Source organism: Uranotaenia lowii, chromosome 3, assembly GCF_029784155.1.
Source record: "Uranotaenia lowii strain MFRU-FL chromosome 3, ASM2978415v1, whole genome shotgun sequence".
NCBI classification, from domain to species: Eukaryota; Metazoa; Arthropoda; class Insecta; order Diptera; family Culicidae; genus Uranotaenia; species Uranotaenia lowii.
The window spans coordinates 166,534,897-166,557,122 of NC_073693.1; the positions used below are offsets into that span (position 1 = coordinate 166,534,897).

Below are 22,226 nucleotides of genomic sequence, written 5' to 3' on the forward strand. Positions count from 1 at the left end.
GAAAAACAAATTATGAATTCGTTAATAAATGACTGAACTACACGCAATTGTTTGTGTTCCAATATTAAATGAAGCAGACTTTATACCTATTGGAAACTGCAAATCAATTAATTACACTTGATGTGGAAAACTCCAATAATCCCTCGAGAGAGAATAATCCTAACGGGCTAAGTTCCTGCATATCAAAAATGAGGGGGTACTCAAGAGGTTCAGTATGAAGATCTGCTAGCCCGTTTAAATCCCCAGATCTCGGTTCGTTGGGTTGATGGCCTGAAAATGGAGTCGTCCTTATAAATTGTTTTTGTCATATTGTCATCATGAGGTATCGGATTGAGATAAAAATTTGCACACGTTGGCTTTGTGTGACGAACAATCGACGAGATAGAGGTAATTTCATTCTTCAGTTCGGAGATGATGATTATAACATCCAATTTCAGGTACTAGATAGATCCAAATTAAACCAGAAGGAAAATTAGCTAATGGTAAAACCAATGAAATTTTGTGTTTATCGTGCTTATTAATCGCAATGCTCTACAATCGAGGAATTGTGTCAAAGATCAAAGATAAAGTTCTTTTCCAATCCAATGAAAACGAACAACATACTTACCATATTTGAATTCGTTTGAGATTTACTCCAAGCATAATTCAGTAGGAAACTTTCGACCGAAGATCATATAAGGAAATTGTCATCAAATTGATTAGGTCATAAAACAAAAAATTTCAATAGTAAATTCTTTCGTTTTTATTCATTTTTTAGGTTTTTGATTTTTTCTCCGTTTTTGTTTTCAGAATATATGGTTTTTGCATACAATAATTTATTATAAATACTTTCCTATAAGATTTACTCACTTTTTCCCTTCTCGTTTTTAATTCCGTGTCTCGCGCTTGAGATTAGGACACCCACTGCTGCGAATATACACATACAGTGTTTTTTTCTGTGGTTGTAATTTTCTAATTTCACTTGTTTCTTGCTTCCAAATCGCCACTTGAGAAAACGAATGCTTTTGTAAAGTTTTTTTTTGTTATGAATTGCTTACAGTATCTCCGTATGTTGTTCACGTTCGTAATTCTATTCAGGATGGACTATTATTATTATTGCTCTTGTATGTGAGTTTGTATAACTTTGATTAAAAATGGTATCTTTGATACTGGCAGTGGATGTGTCTGTCTGTGAGTTGTTTTCCTTTTCCCGTTAGCCCGATCCGGAAACCGAATGTTTTTTTCTCTCATTTCTTGTCTTCTATACAGCAATTTGTACTGTTACAGTGTGAACACCTGGCAAGGCAAGGCGATTTAGGATTGCTACCCTCGAGGGAAGGATGGCGGCTAACGGTAAAGTTCTTTTATTTTTGGTTTACTTCTATTTGGTAAGGCGCATACGGAATTTGTTGCATTTTGTTGTTGTTTTCGTACTGGAAAATTAGGGTTTTTTTTTCTTAAAGGCGACAAAAAAAGCAAACGCATTTCCCAAGCAAACGGATCAATTGAGTTGTCTAGAGCCGAGTGAGGCGTGAGACGAGATGGTGGGCGTAATAATTTAAGCAATAAAAATAAATAAATCTTCTTTGGCTTTCCTAGTTTTTAAGAAATAAACAAAATAATAATAAGACACAAAAACAATCAGAATGTTGTTCAACAGATTTGATTCGTTATAACAGGGCTTTCATCCTTTAATGATTCGCTTCGAAATCGATCGCATCGAGGGCGACGTTGAAGGAGAAATTCGGGGACGTAATTCACTGTTTCCAGGCTTGATAATTGAATCGATTATGGTTTATTAGACAAAATAATAATAAATAAACGCTTAGTTCTTTGTGATTAATGACTTGAATATGTTGAGTGTTTTTTTTTCTTTCTCTCTTTCTTTCTTAACTCTTTTCCTAGAGCACCTTCGGAACCTCACGGTTCTATCCGCAAAAGGTATCTCGAATTAGATAATAATAATTATTATTGATACAGTTTCATCGAAATTTGACTAGAATTATTTCTCCTTTTCTTTAGCAATAGTGATGTTTGAATTCTCGTAAAATTAATAGTGAACATACAAGCTGCGGAAATAATGCTTTCGTTAATGTTGTTTTCATTAGCAACGCATGGTAGGATTTACGCACTTTTTTCTAAGATTTTTACTTCGATAAATCAGTAAGTTTGAATTAGAATAATTTGGATCGGTTAGGTTGCGGTAGGAAAACAAAAACAACATCGCAAATATTTACACGTTATTGTTCGTGGTTTTCCGGGTTGGAATTGAACGTTTTTTTTTCTTGCTATCTATTGGATCATTGTTTTCCTATTATCATGCGACTCGAGATTAAATGTCATTTACAGTCTTTGGTATCTAGGGGATTGAAATGAAACACCGAAACATTTGGCATCGACAGCATTGAGTTTAGTTTATGTGCAAGTTTTTTCTCTCTTTCTTAAAATGGATCGGATTCATGTATTAGTTCAGTCCAGTTTGAAGCACATTAACGATTGACGGTAGTGATTTTTACGTATCGGCTAGTACTATATTTCTTAGCATGAACGTCACATAACTAAATCAATTGCTGACTTTCCAAACTTTCTCATTCTCATTCCGGTTTGGGAAATTCTACACTTAACTAGTCCGATCACTGTTCGCCAACAAAACGAGGGGCCGCGTTAGTTGGATCGGACTGTCGAGGTCACTGAGCTCTTCTATCTACATTCGATAATTCTCTGGTTTTTTTCTTTTGTTTCAAAGAATTCAACTTATTTCTTTCTCTAATCGTTAACTATACATATAAGTCTATACACAAATCACAACTTTGCCGAGGCTCTCTCTTACTTTCAATTCCGGGTGCGACAGCCTCGATGGTTTCGGCTTGAACCGTACCGAATTCTGCAGGTTTTCGTCAAACTTTCGAATTTTATACTCTGAGGCGGTGTCCCTGAACGACGGTGTCACAGACAGGGACGCGTTTAGAACGCATTCTGCCGAGTTTCGCGCGCCACGAGGATTGCTCCTGGCGGTTTAAAATCCAAAATTGTTGAAAAGATGCTGCTTCAATACTTCCTCGCCTTCCTCCTCTAGCCTCTGGACAGTGACGGTGTTGAGCAGGTTGAACACTACCGCAAAAATGGTACAGGCCGCGTACACCCCGAGCGCCACCCACCACAGCAGCTGCTCGTGCAGTTTTTGCTCGAAGTTTTTCAGCACCAGCAGGCCGATCGTTAGGCCGGCCAGTGCCCCCGTCAGATGGGCCACGTACGACACCGAGGGGGCGCCACTGTCCGGCTCGACCGCGTACCGGGAGTAGATCGCGAATCCGACGTCGCAGGATGCTGTTGAATTAGATAGGGAGAGACGGGAGAAAGTTTCGTTAGAGTTTGATTTTTAACATGATTGATGTTTAATTGTTTAAACAGGAAACAAAAATTTAAAGTTGTTTGATGGTTTTTTTTTAATTTTAAATAAAGCTTTCAATGTGACCATTTCTTTTAGTGTTGAATATATCAAACGATCACATCCTTTTAGCCGTAATATGGACAATGGAAATCAAAGTAGCTTATGGTTGTCTATGTTGACAGTTTTTTCTTTAAATCGCATCAATGTCGTACATAAAATGTGTAAATTTCAAGTTTTTTCTATAATTCAGTAAGGTATGTGATCGTTTTTTATGTAACACCACAACTTTTTTTAGCTGATAGTAAAAATTCAAGGAGGAAAAGGACACTCACCGAACAGGAATATCGCGAACAACCGGATGATACCGTACTGCATGTTCCGGTAGTTGAGCATGACATTGGCTAGATGGGCGGCCAGGAGAGCGTACACTCCGCCACTTGCACCGACTAGGTATACTTCCGGATCGAACACACTGGTACCTGGAGGATGGAAAAAACATCAAGCATTGGTTAGTCGCGAATTCACTCGTCTCTGGATCAGCGCAGCGCAGATATCGTTGACTTTTCAAAACTTACCCAGTGAACCGGCAAGCACTCCGGCCAGATAGACGCAACCTATCCTAGTTGATCCGTGTACCATTTCCAATGGTAACCCAACTAGCAGTTGCACGACTAGGTTGAAGCCAAGATGAAACCACCTACAGGAGAGAAAAAGGAAACAAACAAAAGCACCGGGATCAGTTTTGATTCATCCATCAAGAACGGCGGAAGAGGGCGTTGTTGTTGGTGAACTTACCCCGCGTGTAGAACCATGTAGAACAGGAACCTCCAAACTTCGTGCCGCTTGTCCGGCCGATAGATGAACATGGAATCGATGGGAACCGGTCCGGCCGGGTCCGCAATGCCAGAGGTAAGCGTGTGATAGGTGAAGAAACCCAGCTGCAAAATTTCCAAAAAGAACAAGAAGAACGGAGGGTTAGTGACGTGTGTGCGTTTGGTGGGCGGCCTGCAGCGGGATAAAAACAGGGCGATAGTTTTGACGACATGGCCATGACAGCCAACGCAAATTCCCCGGCTTCCATCCCGGATGGATTTTCCTCCTCTTCAACGGATGTACCCATGTTTAGATAATGGTACATCCGAATGATATAACCGAGGCCTTTTTTCTGTTGTTATTATTAAATGCAAACGGCTAGGAAAGCTATACATACCTCGACTAATGTAACTAATATCACAAATAATGGAGGCGGACAGCATGAATAATTGTCTGCATAATATTTTCGATCCCGCTCTTCGGGGAGCACTTCCATTGCAATTACGTGCACCATTCTGGAATGAGATGGAACAATAATAAAACACATGAGAGACCGATTAAGACAGTTAGGAAGAAGTCAGTTGCATATGCTTAAAAAAGCATCGAGGTATTTGTACGAAAGATGCAAAAATTAGCATTCGAACAAGTATAGAAAAATTGCAAGAGGCAAAGGCGCGCGCGCGCGCCTGAAACGAACTTTCGTAAGAACTTACCTCTTGAATAATGGTGGATCGTCAAATATCAGATGAAAATCGTTCTCCGAACAAACTTCACGATCGCGATGATGTACTGCACACTTGAAGCTACGCGACCGTTTGCCGCTCATCTGTTTTCCGGAAAGAGAAAGAGAAGAAAAAACGGGAATGACATTAGCGATTATGATTTTAAACATTGGCCGATGGAGAGCTGCTGTTGCTTCCTTTAAATCTTAACTAAATTCCTAAGTGAAGGGAACAAACTGACTTGCCGCCACCAAAACACAGAGAGAGCATCAAGAGGCGGAAGAAGAAATCGTTTAACATAAAATTGCAATCACGCTGTGTAATATTTTTATTATTGCCATTATGGGAAGAGAAACACTTAGAGGAGAAAGTATAAATTAAAATAATTAAAATATTAGCTATTGTTTTCCGAAAAAATCAAGCTCACCGGTCGACAAAAATGAAAGGGGACGCGACAAGTATACAGTTTGAGCTTACTTTTTCCTTTTGAGGGGGGAAACAATTGCGAGAAAAGCGTTGTGGCCTGCCTGTTGTAACAATCGAAATTTCCTAGAAAACAGGCGCATTTAGCAACAACGATGAGCTTACCCCCCAGCACCAGTTTTTTTTTTTCATCTCTGCTGAAAAAGTAAAGTTTAAGCCTCATATTAGACAATTATGATGAGTGTATACTGCCGGTGGCAGCTTCGTTACTCCACAATTTTACTTAACAGCAGCAGCACCCTCGCAAGGGACCCCAACCTGAGGCTAGGAGGAGGAAAAATTCGAAGCAAAAGGCTTAACTGCAGCAACGCTGCAGTAACTTTTAAAGTTTTTTTTTTCAGCTCGCTAAAGTGAAATTGTGCGCTCGATTATTGTTTTGGGGCTGTTTTCCCACCGTCAAAAATATCTAGAAAAAAAACTACCAAAAATAACAATCGCGGATCATTAGCTCACCCCAGCTCAGCTCAATGACTTTGGCGGTGGTCGTCGGAAAAATTAGTGCACCCAAAACGAGCTCTCGTCTATTTGTGAGCATCAAACAGCGGTTAAAAATCTTTAAAATTCACGTAAGCTGCATTACGTCTCGTGTTGTATCATTCAGTTTGGGCTTGGATGGTTTGGAAAAAAACGAGGTATCAAGTTGACGGACTGACTGGCGATCAATGCTTTCCATAAATAGTGGGGCAAATTTTCGGACATCGCTTGGAAGGCGTTCGACTTAGACGAGCTTTAAAAATAAAATTCCAACGAAACTAAATACCTAGAAAATGAAGACAATCAAAGAAGCAATTTTTTTCCATCCTAATTGTCGTGTTCCCAGACGAATGAAAAGGCAAGTTGACTAAACTAAAGTATATGTTTATTCGAGAAAGTGTGACAACTGAATGACAGATCTTTCACACAAGGGGTGGTATTTATACCAGCAAGTACCCCTAGCGTGATGATAGCATGCTGCGACATTCTAGTAGCTTCTGATTGGTCGTGTGGTCGTGGCCTACCACATCTCCCTTTTTTAAGAAAGATCTCAATCGCTTGGGCAGACAGCGATTTCGGGTTGGTCTTGTCCGTGGTGTTGGAACCGGTGCTGCTGTTTCGATGAACCAGGCCTTCAGTGGTGTGGGATCTGATGAGTCGACCGTTGTCCAGGAGTACGGTGTACTTCACGTTACCTTTGGGTTTGATGATCCGACCCGGAATCCACTGGGCGGAATTCCCTTGATGAACCTTGGCCAGAACCGGATTTCCAGCGACGAATTTCCTTTGCACAGCGCCATGACGTTTATTGAACTGAGCGTTTTGAGCATCGTTGATTCGTGTTGGGCTTGGTAGCGTTGGCTTCAGAAGGTCCAGTTGGGTGGAGATGTGCCTACCGAGGAAACGATGAGCAGGGGTCTTGCCGTCAGGAGCGCTTCGAGCTGGCGTGGAACGGTACACTGACAAAAATGTTTGTAAGTGCTGTGTTGTAGCCATGCTTTCCCCATTTGCGAGCTTCTTGAGTCCTCGTTTCAAGCTGTCCACAAACCTTTCCGCTTGGCCGTTCGATTGCGGATGGTATGGAGCAGTCGTCAGATGGCCGCCGTGTTTGGATGCATCACCAGCTACGATGATTTCCTTCCGAGGGTCGAAGTGTGTCAAAAGAAGGTCAGACTGCAGAATGGATTTAAAGCGGTCGAACGAGCTTTGGCATTCTGGAGTCCATTCCCAGCGGGCGTCCTTCTTCAGTAACCGGTCGAGCGGCGCACGGAGCTCTTTGATTTGGCCTACAAACCGTCCATAATAGTTTATAGCGCCAAGATAGGATCGAAGCTGTGACACATTCGTGGGGGCCGGCATCTCAGAGATCGCACGAGTCTTGGCTGGATCTGGGCGGAGACCTTCCTTGTCGATGATGTGACCAAGAAATTTAATCTGAGGAAGAGAAAAATGGCATTTTTCGATGCGTAGATGAAACCCGTAATCACGAATCCTTCCAAGGGTCGCGTCCAGATTGCGATCGTGTTCCTCTTGAGTTCGTCCGGATACCAGAATATCGTCGAGATAGGTTTTTACACCTGGGATGCCAGCTACCATGCAGTCGATTATGCGTTGAAAGGCTCCAGGTGCCGATTTAATACCTGGAGCAAGACGGTTGTACTGGAACAGGCCTCGGTGGGTGTTAACCGTCAACAGTTTGCGTGATTCTTCCTCCACTTCGACCTGGAGGTATGCGTCCGACAGATCGATTTGGGAGAAAATGCGTGCCCCAGCCAGGGCAGTAAAGATGTCGTCGGGATGAGGCAGAGGATGCCGGTCGGATTCTAGAGCTGCGTTGAGTCCAGTTGAGTAATCGCCGCAAATTCGAACAGAGACGTTGTCCGATTTGCGAACCACGACGATGGGGGCAGCCCAATTGGAGAACTGCACTGGAGAAATGATGCCGCATTCTTGTAGCCTTTGGAGTTCAGCATCCACCTTCGGGAGAGCGGCATAGGCTACCGGGCGCTTGGGGCAGTATACTGGTCGGGAATCCGGCTTGAGGTAGAGTGTAACCTGTGCTTTGGTACACAGCCCAAGGGAACTCTGGAACACTTCGGGAAACTTAACCTTCAGTCGTTGTGCCACGTCTTCGGATTTCTGGATGGAGTTCACCAACGAGTCGAAGGGGACCGACCAAAGGTTGAACAACTCGATGAGGTCGATACCCAGTACGTCGAGATCGGAGTGGTTGGCAACGTAGATGCACCCTTGTTTGGAGACGTTCCGGATGGTTACTTCGGTGATAAACTCTCCTTTCAAGTCGAGCTTGTCACCGGAAGCGCTGACAGCAACGATGTTCGTAGGGTTGATTTTTGGTTTCCCGATGCAAGCCCAGGTTTCCGTCGAAATTATGGTGATGTCAGCCGCACAGTCGAGTTGGAGCTTCACATTGACACCGTTCAAATTTACCTCAGCAAATTTGCGCTTTTTGGAGATGTCAACATGTTTCACCAAACTGATGCTCTTCATCTTTTTCGTCTTTTTCCCGGGAGGCTTGGGATGGAGGGACACAGGGTTGATTGAGGGATCCTTCTTCTCAGCCTGGGGAGCTGCGTTGTTCTGCAGGAGAACTGCCATCTGCTGCTGCTGGTTGGCTAGGATATCGTTGAGCCGGAGGAGAGCGTTTTTAATATCCATGTCGGTCATCTTCTGATCGGGATCCTTCAAGGTTCTCGTCGCCAATTTGTCGTGTTCCCAGACGAATGAAAAGGCAAGTTGACTAAACTAAAGTATATGTTTATTCGAGAAAGTGTGACAACTGAATGACAGATCTTTCACACAAGGGGTGGTATTTATACCAGCAAGTACCCCTAGCGTGATGATAGCATGCTGCGACATTCTAGTAGCTTCTGATTGGTCGTGTGGTCGTGGCCTACCACACTAATTTACAACTTGGTGCTACGTTACATTTAAAATTTCAAATTTTATGTTAAGCCATATCTTTGAAAAAAAAAACATGAAATGATACAAAACTACGATTTTTTGAAACTTTCAATGTGTATCAATTTGAAAGAGAGCATGCTTTTCGTGTAATATCTACATCAAAGAAGCCCGTGTTTATTTTTGTTGACAGTTGAAAATTTCTACGAATCTAAAAATTCAAGATGATTTTAGAAGCTTAAAACGTTTTGTTCTGCTAGTAAGTACTGATAAATTTAACATAAAATTGTGACAAAACTGCTTATATTAATTTCTGTCAAGTTTCTAGGAAAATTTTCTAAAAATAAATTTGATGCTTTTTCATTGCCAACCATCTCCAATTCAAAAGTTTTTGGTTAAACAATGGACCCGAAATATCGTTTGGCGATGCGTTCGCTCAGTCGCCCAAAGCGCACCGGGCCGGAGCGGAACTGAAAATCCTAATTTTTTAATTTGACGCTTGGTCGATTTCCAATATTGTTGTCCGTCCATCCATCCGCGCCGCACCGGTCGACTGGCAGGCAGGTGTCAATTTTTGGCCCTGATGAGCTCGATCGCGACGATGTCTCTCGGTCTCTTGCTCGGGTTGCACAAAACCGTTTCCGACATGGTGCCAACAACAACGCTTATTTGAGGTTAAGTTTTTTTTCCCTGCGCCAGTCAGACCAACAACAGCCCAAGCAAATCGAGGAGGTTGCGCCAGAGTTGGACATTTCGAGTACGCCCTCCGCGACGTCGCAGCCGCAGCAGCAAACACGGATCCGGACGATTCGAAGGGATAGAATCCCAAACGAGGTTGAACGTAACAAAAAAACAAAATCTGCAGGTGTAAAATCGTCAGGCGTGTGCGGGCTATCATGAGGCTCCTCCTGTGGTTTCTGGTTTTTTTGCTTCCTGTTTCGGCCGATGATTTTTTTCGGGTATCTCTCCGAGCGCAGGCTCTAGTCATTCGGTCCGATGGACTAGCTTCCCTTCGTCAGATTACTTGTGTTGGGAGATCTCCGATGATCCAATTGTTTCAATGAAAGAAACGACGACGGCGATGATGATGATGATTTCGTTGTTTTAAAAGCCATCGCTGACCGGTCAATCAGTCAGTCAGTCCCTTGGAAACAATGGTCCCTTTGGAGGAAGATCTCTCACGAATCACGGAATCAGACGAAGCGATAATCCAGGGGGAGTTAGCCGAAAAATAATATAATTAATTGATGAGAACGTTATTATTTTAGGTTTTTTTTTAAATCATTTTTCATGGGTAGTAACCTTCGTTGCTGAGGGATCATCTTCTGGTTAGTTCCTTTTATGAATCGGAATCCACACCGGGCGGGATGCACCTTGTTTGATTCTCGGGTTTTTACTTCTCGCTTTCCTGTGGGTGTTTCTTACGCGTGGCCTTCTTCCCGTTTTTTTTTCGCTTCAATATCTTAACAATTCGGGAGCCGTCGTAGATGGATAAGGTCTATCGGAGGTAGATCGTCCGTCTTCGACTGCGCTTCCTGGCCATAGACACACAAACACACACCATAAAAAAGCGAACAACTCTTAGAATTGGCCCTTTGCTTCCCTCTACCTCGGTCTTAATCTCTACCGCCGCTGACCTGCAGCCGATTAGTTTGTACCGGAAACACATATAAAATTCATTGAAATTATAAGAACAACATGAATTTGAATTATATTTTCCTTCCACCGTCGACTTTTATTGCCAGGGTTTCTCCTCAGCTCTTTCCCTTTGGTATTTTTTTTTTTCAATTTCAAAGTTCAAGTCCAAGGCAATATTGTCAGGTTTCTGTTTATGTGTACCACCTATCTATAGGTTTTTCTCCATTTGTTTTCATTCTATACTCCGGGATGGGTATACCAAACGCAAGCTTAAAGCTTGGTGCGCCGCGCGGTACGATGAATTATTTAACAGAGAAAAGTCAGATTTTATCACCCTCCTGATTTCTCCTATCGGCTTTTCGTGGGAGATTTACGTGTGACGTCACGCCCGTCGTCTTCGTCTCTTCGTCGTAGCAAGCGCAGTTGTCGTTCCGGAATTTTTCAGAGGAACATCTCAAGGTAGTAGGCTGGTTGGTAGTAAGTAAGATGTGGCATGGCGGCGGTATCCAAGCAGTCCATTGTGTTGTGGGCTGAGGGTTGGGAGATTCGCCAAACAATAGGCCTACTATATCTAGATACACTCTCCGGGCGCTGCGGATCTTTTTGCGCCCCGTTACTGTACCACACTCTTTTATGGGATTCCTTCGCGTCAAGCTTTGCTCTGGAATGTGACCAACGAAGTAGAACGTTTTGTTGCTGTTTATTATAATAAATATTTTGCAATTTGTATACAATCCAGTGCGCTTTTCCTACAGATTCTCGGGAATGTAGGAGTGTGTGTGTTCATTTTTAGGTGTGTGAGTACTCTTGGACGCAGTAACTTCTTTTTTCATTTTTCTCATTAGACAACGAACCTCAAAGTATGTATAAAATAATATAAGAGAAGATGTTACTATCTTCCGTGTTGGCGTTGCTAAAGTGAAACATTTCGACATCTGGAGACTGCCGTGCCGCCATTTAAGCAGGGCGGAGAGAGAGCAGAAACAAGATCACGAAGGTAAAGGCAGCGGCGTAAACTTGGCCGAGGGTCTTTGCAAAAACCATGCAAACTTAAGGGTACCAGCTGAAGCGATTAAAAATTGACTGACAAAAGCAGGAATAAAAAAAGTGGTAGGGTGCTCGGTGCCTCAGACAGGTTCAAGGAACCCTCCGGTCGTGAACGGTGGTGCTTCTTCGGAACGAGTATTAAATAACGTGCACACAGGGGCACGTGGTGCCGAAAATTGGCAACCGAAACAAACAAAAAATAACACCTGTTCGACCGATCGAAACCTGTTTGATGCCTAACGCAGGTCCGAGGTGTCACTTTAATGATGCTACTCAACAATGAATTGCTGATTGATTCTAATCACCTAGAATTTCCGAAATTTCTTCTGCTTTATTGTTGTGACGGAATTTCATCCCAAAAAAGACACTCATTCAAAGCAAAATGACAATATATTCCCACACATCTCAGAAAGAGAGAGCGAGGGTCATTACGAGCCTCAAATAATTAGCATTAAATGAGGTTTTCCTCGCTGTCAACCGCCAAATTGGATGATCACACGTTTCCCGCCCTCCGATTGTCCCCCCCTTTAGGCGACATGCTTCCGGGGACCACAATCAAAAATATTGTTTTCAATTTTTTGTCCCCATAATCAACCGCTTTCCAGAACTCCACGCCTCCCATTCGGAAGGCGCCTAAAATTCCTAATCATGGTGAAAACAATAGCCACCCCGAGAATGGGAAAAGTAATTTCATGGCTTGCTGAATTTTGGTTACAACAATTGCTCCAAAACAACAATCTCGCGCCGCAGCGCCTTCTGTGCTTAGTAGTAGCAACAATCTGGCCCCTAGAAGCCTCTCTTTTTTTAGTCGGTTATTTTTGAAGGGGAAACACACCAATTGTTTACTAGCTGTCATCCGGCAAAACTGAAGTGTCATTCCGGTACACATTGTTTGACACTTTAATCGGGCACCATCAACGACCACGGTACGGTTGACGAGCGAAGTGTCTTGACGTTTGTCAGAGGTTAACCTTTTTTGTCCGTAGCAGTCCAACTTCCACTCCAGCACGCATTAGCGATCGGCTGGCTGAACTGACCGTGGTTTGCGTTCGCGGCTTAGATCGGAATCGGGTGCGCAGGACGCCACGTTTGATGTCATAATTGCCCGGTTATTAGACGGAATGTTTGATGCGAACTCACTCATCGGGGCAGACAAGGCTCTATTGGTTGGTGTAGAACGCTTCACTGCCGGGGAAAAAAAGCGTTATCTTGATTTTAAAACGCATCAAACGTCAATTTTTTGTTTTCTTCTACCAGCCGAAACGGGCTACTGCTTCCCAGCCTACTGTTGTACCATAGTAGCTTGCGACGACGTCCCCTTTTCGACGTCATTTCCCAAACGTTCGGATTCATAGTTGTTTATTGTATACTGTAATCAATTATGAAGATTACGGAGCAAAATAAATGTTCCTAGTTATTCTCTCTTCGCATGTATCGTCTAATAAACCTCTTTTCGTCCGTAATTAAAGTTTTTCCAGGGTTTTGCTGTGCGAAGGAGGAATGATTTTAATTAACCATACTTTTGCCAGCTGTTTGTGGTCAACCTGGTGGAACGCGGTCGCGCCCGGTCTAGTTTCATTGTACATACTTGAACAAACCGTGTGGCTTTTCCGGAACGTCGTCGTCTCTGTGTGACGGAATGGGTGCAATACTTCCTTCAATGACGGACGACTGATTGGGGACGCCGCAAGCTAAGCCAGGCTAAGTGCGTGTATGGATGAGTCCACGTGAGGGCTGGCTGACGCGTATCAGCTTAATTACTCCCGCAACACAAGTTTCTAACCGTAGCTTAATTATAGGTTTAGTGAAGCAAAATCTCGGATTTTGTTTAATTTTCTAGAACACTTGTGTCATGTGGTCATTTGATGGAACGATGAGGACCGTTGCGTCCACCAAACTGAAGACCCTAGTTACTTTCCCAAGTTTCGAAACCAACACAAATATTTATACCTTAAGAGCATCTCTAAAACATTTTTTCAAATGAATACAAACACATGCAGGACATCAATAAAACTTAATGTTTCCTCAAAGAGATTCCTTTTAAATAACTCTAAGCGTACATCTTTCGAGGATATGATGGCTAGCAACTTACAAATGCAATAACCACCAACCCACAGAGAGTGTTCTAAAATGTACCGAGGATCGATTTCATGACCGGTGGCTTAGAAGGTTTTTGAAAAAAAAAACAAAGTAAACATTTCTTCAAACACAACTTCACATGTTTCGTTCGTTTTGAATCAAAGTAGCTCAGCAGTGTATATGTTTACTATTTTTGTCTCCTGCAAATGTGTCACACAGGAATCTTACGGAAAACCAGGAGAAAAAAGTGAGTGGATATTTTTTTCGAAAAATGTAGTTTAAATTAATTGTTTAATTTTAGGAAGTGGTATAAAAGTTCGAAACTTACAGTGAGGAAATTTCGTCAATCCCAGAAAATTCAATCATCAACATAAATCTGTAGAAATTCCAAATTTTCGGGTAAATTTATTTACGGCATCACCGGGAACTGGGTCGACAGGCGCCCGTGATCTGGATAATTTTAATTAGCCCATTTCGGATCTACTCAATTACGGTCAGGTATGCTCGAAAACTCGGTAACGAGTTCAGAGGCGATAGGTGCATTTATGAGGAAATTCTCCGGGAGCCGCCCAACATTACATAAACACCGATATCCTCCCGTGCTACTTTTGGCGGGCTAATGAATAGTTTCCGAAGCGCCCCCAAATGTTTTGCCTAAACATTACAAGGTGAGAGGGAAAGCGCACCCGCCACCCGAATTATCGCTTTCGACGGGTCGATGAATCGGATGGATGCAGTTTGCCTTTCCGAAAAGTGATTTTCGGAACCCAGAGAGAGGTGGCCCACTGAAACAGAAAACTAGAAATTGACTCCCGTCAAAAGCAACACCGCGATAATGAGTAACCCCCGCGCACGGCCGCAATCTCGACTCGACTCGACCGCGAAAGAGAGAGTTGCCAAATAAATATGCTAAACAGCTCGGTGCGGTAAGTAGCATGTAGTCGAGTAGTACTTCCATCCGGCGGCGGGCGTAGGTCGAATTACCTCTGGACGAGATTTCCAATCCGATTTGCTGGTTAACGGAAGTTTTCGGAAACGGCTAGCCAGTCATAAAGCACCGCAGAGCGCGTTTCCACTGGATTTCTAATGAAAATCGATTTAATTTCATTACCACCGAAAATTTCAAACACGGTGCCCGGCCAATTCCGAAAAGGTCCATGAAAAAAGGTGCGTGTGCCAGCCAGACCCAACCTTGTTATAAACATCTAAATAAAAGTGGCCAAAAACAAGCGCGCGCGTTCCAGCGAGCATAGGGTTGGCTTGTTGGGTGCCTGTCTGCCTGCCTGCTTACACGATCCAATTCGAGCTAAAACACGCATTAATGAATTTCGAGAAACCGAAAGTTGTACAATCTGTACCTACTCCTACTACCTACTAGCGAACACAACAATAAAACCAACAACGGTTATTCGTCGGGGGAGCCCAACGCGAGAGCCGCCGCAGTTGTTTAGTCGATAGCGCCCTTATGCTTTCATCCATCCGATGGACGCCGCCAACATGTCTAATATGTTTGATCCAAATGAAAAAAAAACAAACGGAGAAAAAATCGCAAGCCATTCTATTTGATCTGCAGACGACCGCAAGCTTCTTGTTTTGAGATAATTAAAAAAATATTCAAAAATCATCAACAGAAAAAAAAACAGCTACTCTCACAACGCTCATTAATTATGTATCGATTGAACAGCAGCGGACTTAACCACGCGCCGACAGGCAAAACGATTTGCGGTGAGTAGATCACGTTTCAACGAGGGTTACTCGAGCTCGATTGGCTACGGATGTTTCGCGGTCGTCTCAAATCGTTTAGTTAGACAAACAGGGTTGAATCCTATTTAGGTCTAATCTAAAACATCTGTTTTCAGTTTTTTTTTGCAAAAGTCAATGGTGCCATTCATGTGGTATTCTGTATTGATTCGGCAACTGTTGTTGTTGGTCACAACAAGTGATAACAAGTTCAACCCTGGCGACCGGAATAGTTTATGCGAGCATAGAGCGTGGTCGCGTTTGGTTTGTTTACATCTAAGAAACTGTGAATCGTCTTTTTTTTGTTTAGCTGCTGCTGCTCACACATTTCTAGGAATGAACAAAAAAAATCGATACTACAGCAACCGTCATGTAACTGAACAGTTAGTATACACTCTGAACGAGCGAGAGTTGTTTCATTCACAGAGAGTTCCAGGCAGCTCGATCGGGATCCAGTCCCAATCCCAGTCCACCAAACCATAATACACACACTGGGGGAAAGAGTTATTAAGTGAGAAAATACTGGACCGATTACTTATGAGTCAATTAACACCGGGTGAAGACCCAGGCACACAATCTGTTTACTTATTTCTTCCCGGATGAAATCGGATAAAGCTGGATTTTGAAGGGTGCTTTACTTGAAGGTAAATAAACTGATTGAGCCGATTAGTACAGATAAAGATTTGCTTTAAAGAAGTGAATTATTGTGGTTTTAATGCTTAGGTTATGAAAGCTTCGATTACATAAAGAATATAGTTAAATTTTCTATAATTCTAGTTGAAGTATCATTTTGAAACATACTAGTGAAAAGTTTTTTTTTTAATTTAGTCATAAATATAAATGAATTCACCATTTATTTATATCTCACGATCAACCATAAATTTAGTTGAATTAAAAAAACCTTATAATTGATATGTTTTTTTCGTTTTTTTATTTAACCTTAAATTGTTTTTTTTTTTGTCCAGGATTCTTACAGTAAATTAATAGACAACAACTTCAAATTCCGTAGTAATTCATATCAGAAAAAACACACTCGTGGCCACAGCCTTGCAATCCAACTCACACGGGAAACGGCCCGATATTACGGTAGTGAAAAACGACCCGAACCTGTCGAAAAATCCCGCCGAGGAATGTGGTTGATTGGTACCTTGAGTCAGCAAACAATTCTTACATCTAATTATACACGGATAAAAAGAGCGGAGAGAACCGTCATCGTCGTCGTCTCGCCTTCCAGTAGCATCCTGAGCTTCCCGTGTCGTTCCTTGTCGTGTGCCGGCCAATCGCTGGACTGTTCCAGGTTAGGTTCCCCGAAAGTTATAAGCGTGGGAATGCAACCAGCAAGCAACCAAATTCACTTAATTGTGACGTCAGCAAACGCGCTCTACCCAATCTCATTCCTAAAGTGAAGTCCTGCTTGTCGGTTGACTGGACACAGTACAGCGCACGGCAGAGAATGATTATTAGAAATATATCAAACGACCCCGGGTCCGGGGATAACAATAGTCTGTGTCCGGTCGTCCGGTCGGTTCACACAGGATCATGCGGGAGCGCAAAGATTAATAGGTACAAGGAATGTGGCAAAATGACCAACTGCAGCAGCAGCAGCGGCAGTTGCGCGACGCGACTCGCTGCTGCTGAAGAAGGAGCTCGGTAATAACAAAATGATATGGACAGCAGCTTCTTCCCGAAAAAAAAAACAAAAACACGAAGGATGAATACACTATAGGAGTTATCGCTCGTCGGGCTGAGCCCAAAACGCAATATGCGAAAAGAAAGCTCAAAACGGAATGGAACGTGAAGAAACAGATTATTTATTTTTCTTGTAATTACATTCATCGTTATACTATATATCTTTAGTAATAATATCGGACAAACAGTAGACCCCGAGATTGGACCAGGTGAAATTATTGTGGCCAGGCCGGTCGGTCGTCGTCGGCGCTTTAGGCCAAATGCGTTTTAACGCTGTTTAAAATCTAATCGGTTCCCGGGCTGGCTGAGAAGAAGCTCCAGGATGGCCAAGGCATATGGTCCCCTCCAGCCAGGTCCAACCAGAGCCGAAGTGATGAGTCGTCGTTGGTCGTCGAGGTCGTTGATGGTGATTGCCTGATCCCGTAGGACCCTTAAGGTGGGTACCTTAAACTGTATCGCCGTTGCTGTTGTTATGTAGATCTCGCAAGAATGCGTATTTTGCCCCATAAAGATAATGACTTCTCACATAAAACACCGCGCGCACCAAATAGAATGGGCAGGCACAGGCCATGTTGAACGAACCTAATGATATGTATATGAGGAGCAAGTTATGGAATTTTGCAAATTAAAATATTTCCATAAATATTTAATTAAAAGTCGAAACACAAATGAACGGTCGCTCTGGAAGAATTCGCACAAATGCACGGACCTCAGAGGAGATCAACCAAGAGCAGCAACAACGTGAGTCTCTGCTCGGCCAGATATAATCGTTGACCATAACGCAGCCTCCCGAATGGCATCGTTATCATAATCGTTTATGCCACAGAGTGCGCGCTCTATATATCTCATCTCGCCCTTAAATGCCGAGGTCCTGGGCTCTGTGGGTCGTTGCAGCAGCAATCCCACCACCAATCCTGCTGTTATTGCTTATGGTGTCTGCCAATATGTGTGTACGTCGCTCTCTCGGCGACGTCGCTGAGATGCCCTGGGGGCCATAAAAGTTTATTACACCGACCACGGCCCTTCATCATCGACGGCTGGTCGATGTCGACATGGTCCCGGGGTTGGCCGATCGGTAGGTAGTTTGCCACTCCTGTTGATGTTCCCTTATTTTTTTTCCCTGTGACTCGCTCCGATGAACCCGCTCGTTTGGGAGATAATGATTGATAGTAGTGCACCCAGCAGTGGAGGTACCTTTAATTTTCCATTCAAAGTCAATCGGCGAAAAAGGATGATTGTAAGGACAACGATAGCCTTGAGCCTTATTTTTCTAACTAGCCAACTCCCTGTGAATTCACTTTGATCCTTCAAAAGGTGATGGCGCCGGTCACACGTCAAAGCCGGCAGCAGAGGTCGTCGTCGTTGTCAGACTGACAGGTCAATTTCCAGCCGACCCCGTCGCGCACCACCACCTAATTAGGAGGAGAAGTCTATTTAATAATGCACTGATCACGTGACAGAAACGAGCCGGTATGGGGTACACATATGGCACCGGACTCCGCTAAAATGATTGTGTTCATAACCTGGGTACAAACTGTTCTCACATATCGCCGACCCGGTGAGGCCCGATAGGAATTTAAGTCTCCACACCACCCACCGTTCTATTCTCTTCTATACTAGTTACTAGAAGCACAGCGGAAGGCGGAGGAGCTTCAACCAAACATGCAAAACGGTCATTACGGGATGGTGCTGGATTGCTATTCGTTTTGTGGGGCGACCGGTCGTTCCATACTTACACCATGCCAGCCAGCAACGGTTTCGTTTGGTGAGGCCTCGGCGGCCGGCTGTCAGGTTATTTAGTTCCAGGTGGTCACATGAAAGGCAAGTGGAGAAAGAGACTGCAGCAAAACTGCAACCCATGTAATGCGCTGGGAGGGACGGCTGGCGGAAGACGAATAGTTCGCTGCAGTATAGTTTGACGGGGCGCGTTCGTTGCACCTGTGCACGCGAATTTTTTTTCCATCTCCGCTTCCTGAAACCGGAGGCGATAACGATAATACTTATAACAACAAAACTTTGCCGCGCACACATACCAGCCTCATACCTATTTATTTATAGGCTTCTACTTTTTTTTAAGTTCGGTCTTCAACCTCTTCTAACTTCAAACAAACACCCATTTCATGGGAGCCGTCAACGTTTTCTTGGTTACCTAAGAACGACGACGACGACTGGCCAACGAGGTTTTATTTTTAGTGTCCTTAAGGCTATTGGCGCCTGCCACCAAATTCGGCGCAGTTCGGGAACCCTTTTCTCGCAATTATCACGCGCCGTTTTGGAGGCGCATTCTTCTTTTATGTTCCTGCATACATAAATTTTGTAATATTAAATTTAAATATTTTCTTCTCAGCACTGGTCGGACGCTTCCTCGCGCCTGTTTCGAAGATTTTTCGTCGTTGTTGTTGTTTTGCAGGAGGAGGATGGATGATCATTCACTCTGAAAGCTTGCGTCGTCGTCGTCGCCAACTGCGATACGTTACCTTTGTAGGGCGCGGCGCGGCGGCGGTGACACAAGCGAGAAGGTAAAGAAAACCTCGCAAAGAATTCATCTTCACACGCGTGCACTTACACCGCAATTTATTTGCATGTTTTCCCTCCGCAGCGAAAGAAAAAAAACGGGTCGCCGCCTCTAAAATCAACCTCCTCTACCCGGGGTAATGGGGGATAGGAATTCCCAAAATGGAATTCCCAAAATTAATTGCAAATTGGTTTATTTGCCGCGCTTTGTTTCGTCGCATCGTCGTGGTCTGGACCTGCTTGTTGGATGTGTGGCGTATTCGATACCCCTGGTTTAACATTTTTGTAGTTCTGGAGCAATATCCGAATAAATCAGGAAACGTAACAACGAACGAAGAGAGACATAGGCCTCGTTCGGCATCAGACGGCGCGATAGGTTAATTTTAATATCGTACATAAAACTCTGCGTCGTCGTGTTCCGTTCTCAAACTTTCGAGCTTTACTCCCAAAAACAGAAAAAAAAACAGCGTCCGAGTGCGGCGATTTACCCGCAATTCTGCGGCGGCTTGGTATCCAAAAATGGGTACAGATTCGCGCTACCCAAACTGAGTAGTAGGTAGGGAGAATGCGCCTCTCGCTAACTCGCGGAGGATGCAGCCCATTCTAAAAACGCGCGAGGGGTCAACGGAGAAATCCGAAGGGAAGCGTCAGAAAATAAACCTGATGAATATAAATTAAGTCAATTATAAATTGGAATGGTTCTGTTTTGTTTCGGAACATTTTTTTCTGGTTGGCGGGGGAAATCGCGATGATGTTGGGAATAATTATTCACGTTGCATACGGCCTTTTCGCACAGGCTTTCAAGATTTCTCTCCGGCCAAAGACGGAACCAAAACAGCATCCACCGGTCGTCGTTTTCGGAAGGTCCGGTGATGCATCCTCTGCAACTGACTGACCGTGTTGCGCTCCACGGATTCAATAACAATAATAAAGTGGGTGTTGCTCGAGCGATATCGCTTTTCGGACTTCGTTTTGCGGGATAAATTAAGAGCATATGGAATAATGGAACGTCTGAAACGAGAGACGAAAAATTGCCGAAATATTCTGGATGTCAAAACGCGAAATAGTTTATGTTCACTTGCTGACAGTGAATCATTGCTGCGGCGCGTTGCATCCCGACACCAAACCGAAAAAGTAGGTGTTTTGGAATTTTGATGAGAGCGGAACCAGGAAAATACATTCTATAGACAGAAACATTGAGCCAAACCAGGAACAGAAAAAAAACTTTTCCAACCTGTTCAATGTCAAGGTTACACAACGACGACGACGACACCGCTAATAATTGGCACAGTGCGTATGCATATGCAAATTGGAGGGAATCCCCCCGGTCCAAAAACTAGCTGACCGAGACCGAGACCTTGCGCCACGTGTTTCCCTCTTTCCTATGACGGAAGGCCGACACGCAGCAAAAATAACGCCGCAGACGCCGTTCCGGCTCGTTTATTCAAATGACAAATCACGTCTAGCGCGCTTCCCAGCAGCAGCAGCAGCAGCAGAGAGATGGCTAGGCCAACCGAATGTGGCGCTTGACTCATTCCAAAACAACGAGCTCTGGGCGAGTGAGTATGTTTTGAAACGTTTGGAACGAGAGGAAATAAATTTCTTCCTGACGTCATCGATGATGGAATGGGCCAGACGCCAAAAAACGAAACGAACGACGAAAGTAAAAGTTTTTTCCCGTCGTTGTCGTCGCCGGAAAACTGCAACTTCAAATGGGGAGTTTGTTGTTCCAGCACTAGCAGCAGGGACTTTGAGAATTCCGTCTGGGCAAGAGCGTGTGACAAGTCGGAATCGAAAAAGGAAGTGTCTTGTCATGAGACATTTAACTTTTCGCCAAGAGTCCCCCCTTCGGATGAAGGAAAATTTGTATTTCGCGAGTTCGATAGGAGCGTGAGGAAAATCCAGAACAAGATTAACGGCAGCCGATGGCAGATTCCCAAAATGAAAGCGAAAAGATTAAAGGGAAAAAGTGTCTAGACATCTGTACACATTGTTGCAGTCACACGCGGCTTGCGGATTCTTTATGTTCTATCCCAGCACACGTTTTATTTCAGAAGATCTGATGAAGCGATGCAGCCACAAAAGTTGAATTTGTGTAACACGAATCAAATTGTTCACATACCAGCCAGCGTAAGTCGCTGTTTCCGGCCACTTAAACGAGAGCTGAGCACAATTTAGCGCCATCAGTCATTGTTGCTTTTCGAAGAAGAACAACGCTACACTTTCCCGTTAAAAGCCATTCAAAACCGCTGTAAGTAATGAATGAATGAAATTGGCCCGCGAACTCTCGACGACGGCAATGACGGCTACATAAGTCGCTGCTTGTTGTTGATTGTTTGAGAAGAGTCGTCGTCGCGCATTGCAAAATCTTGTTGCCCGTGTGTACTTATCCACTGTACGCCTCCACATCAGGCGCAGCGGGCGCGCGCGCTTCGTTAATTTGTCATCATGACTTAATTTCTCTGACGCGCGCGCCAGGCAGTAGCAAGGCGTTTGGCTACCCAATTTTGTGATTTTTGTCCATTACAAAAAGGAAGCGAAGGCGAGGAAAAAGCGAACAAATTTTCGAAAGAAGTCTGTCGCTCGCCATTTAAATTTATCTCTCATAACTTGAGTTGATAATTGGGAAATTACGCAATTATCACCGCGCAAGAACGACACGGAAAAAAGAACTGGGGCATTAAAATGACCCGGTAAATTTAGCAAGCGATGCAATCTCGCCTCCGCGCGAGTCC

The 22,226-nt window shown here is 43.8% G+C and overlaps 1 protein-coding gene across 2 annotated transcripts in view; it reads right to left on the reverse strand.

The window, feature by feature from the left end:
* Positions 1 to 718: 718 nt before the first annotated feature.
* Positions 719 to 22,226, reverse strand: part of LOC129758373 (protein rhomboid) — a 314,235-nt gene continuing 292,727 nt past the window's right edge. For both annotated transcript variants that reach the window (XM_055755871.1, XM_055755872.1), the window contains 6 exons: positions 4,897 to 5,009; positions 4,581 to 4,698; positions 4,166 to 4,308; positions 3,946 to 4,067; positions 3,703 to 3,849; positions 719 to 3,306 (listed from right to left, as the gene is read on the reverse strand). In XM_055755871.1, the coding sequence (XP_055611846.1) occupies positions 2,996 to 3,306; positions 3,703 to 3,849; positions 3,946 to 4,067; positions 4,166 to 4,308; positions 4,581 to 4,698; positions 4,897 to 5,009 (954 nt within the window). In that variant the 3' untranslated portion in view covers positions 719 to 2,995. The remainder of the gene's footprint in view (positions 3,307 to 3,702; positions 3,850 to 3,945; positions 4,068 to 4,165; positions 4,309 to 4,580; positions 4,699 to 4,896; positions 5,010 to 22,226) is intronic.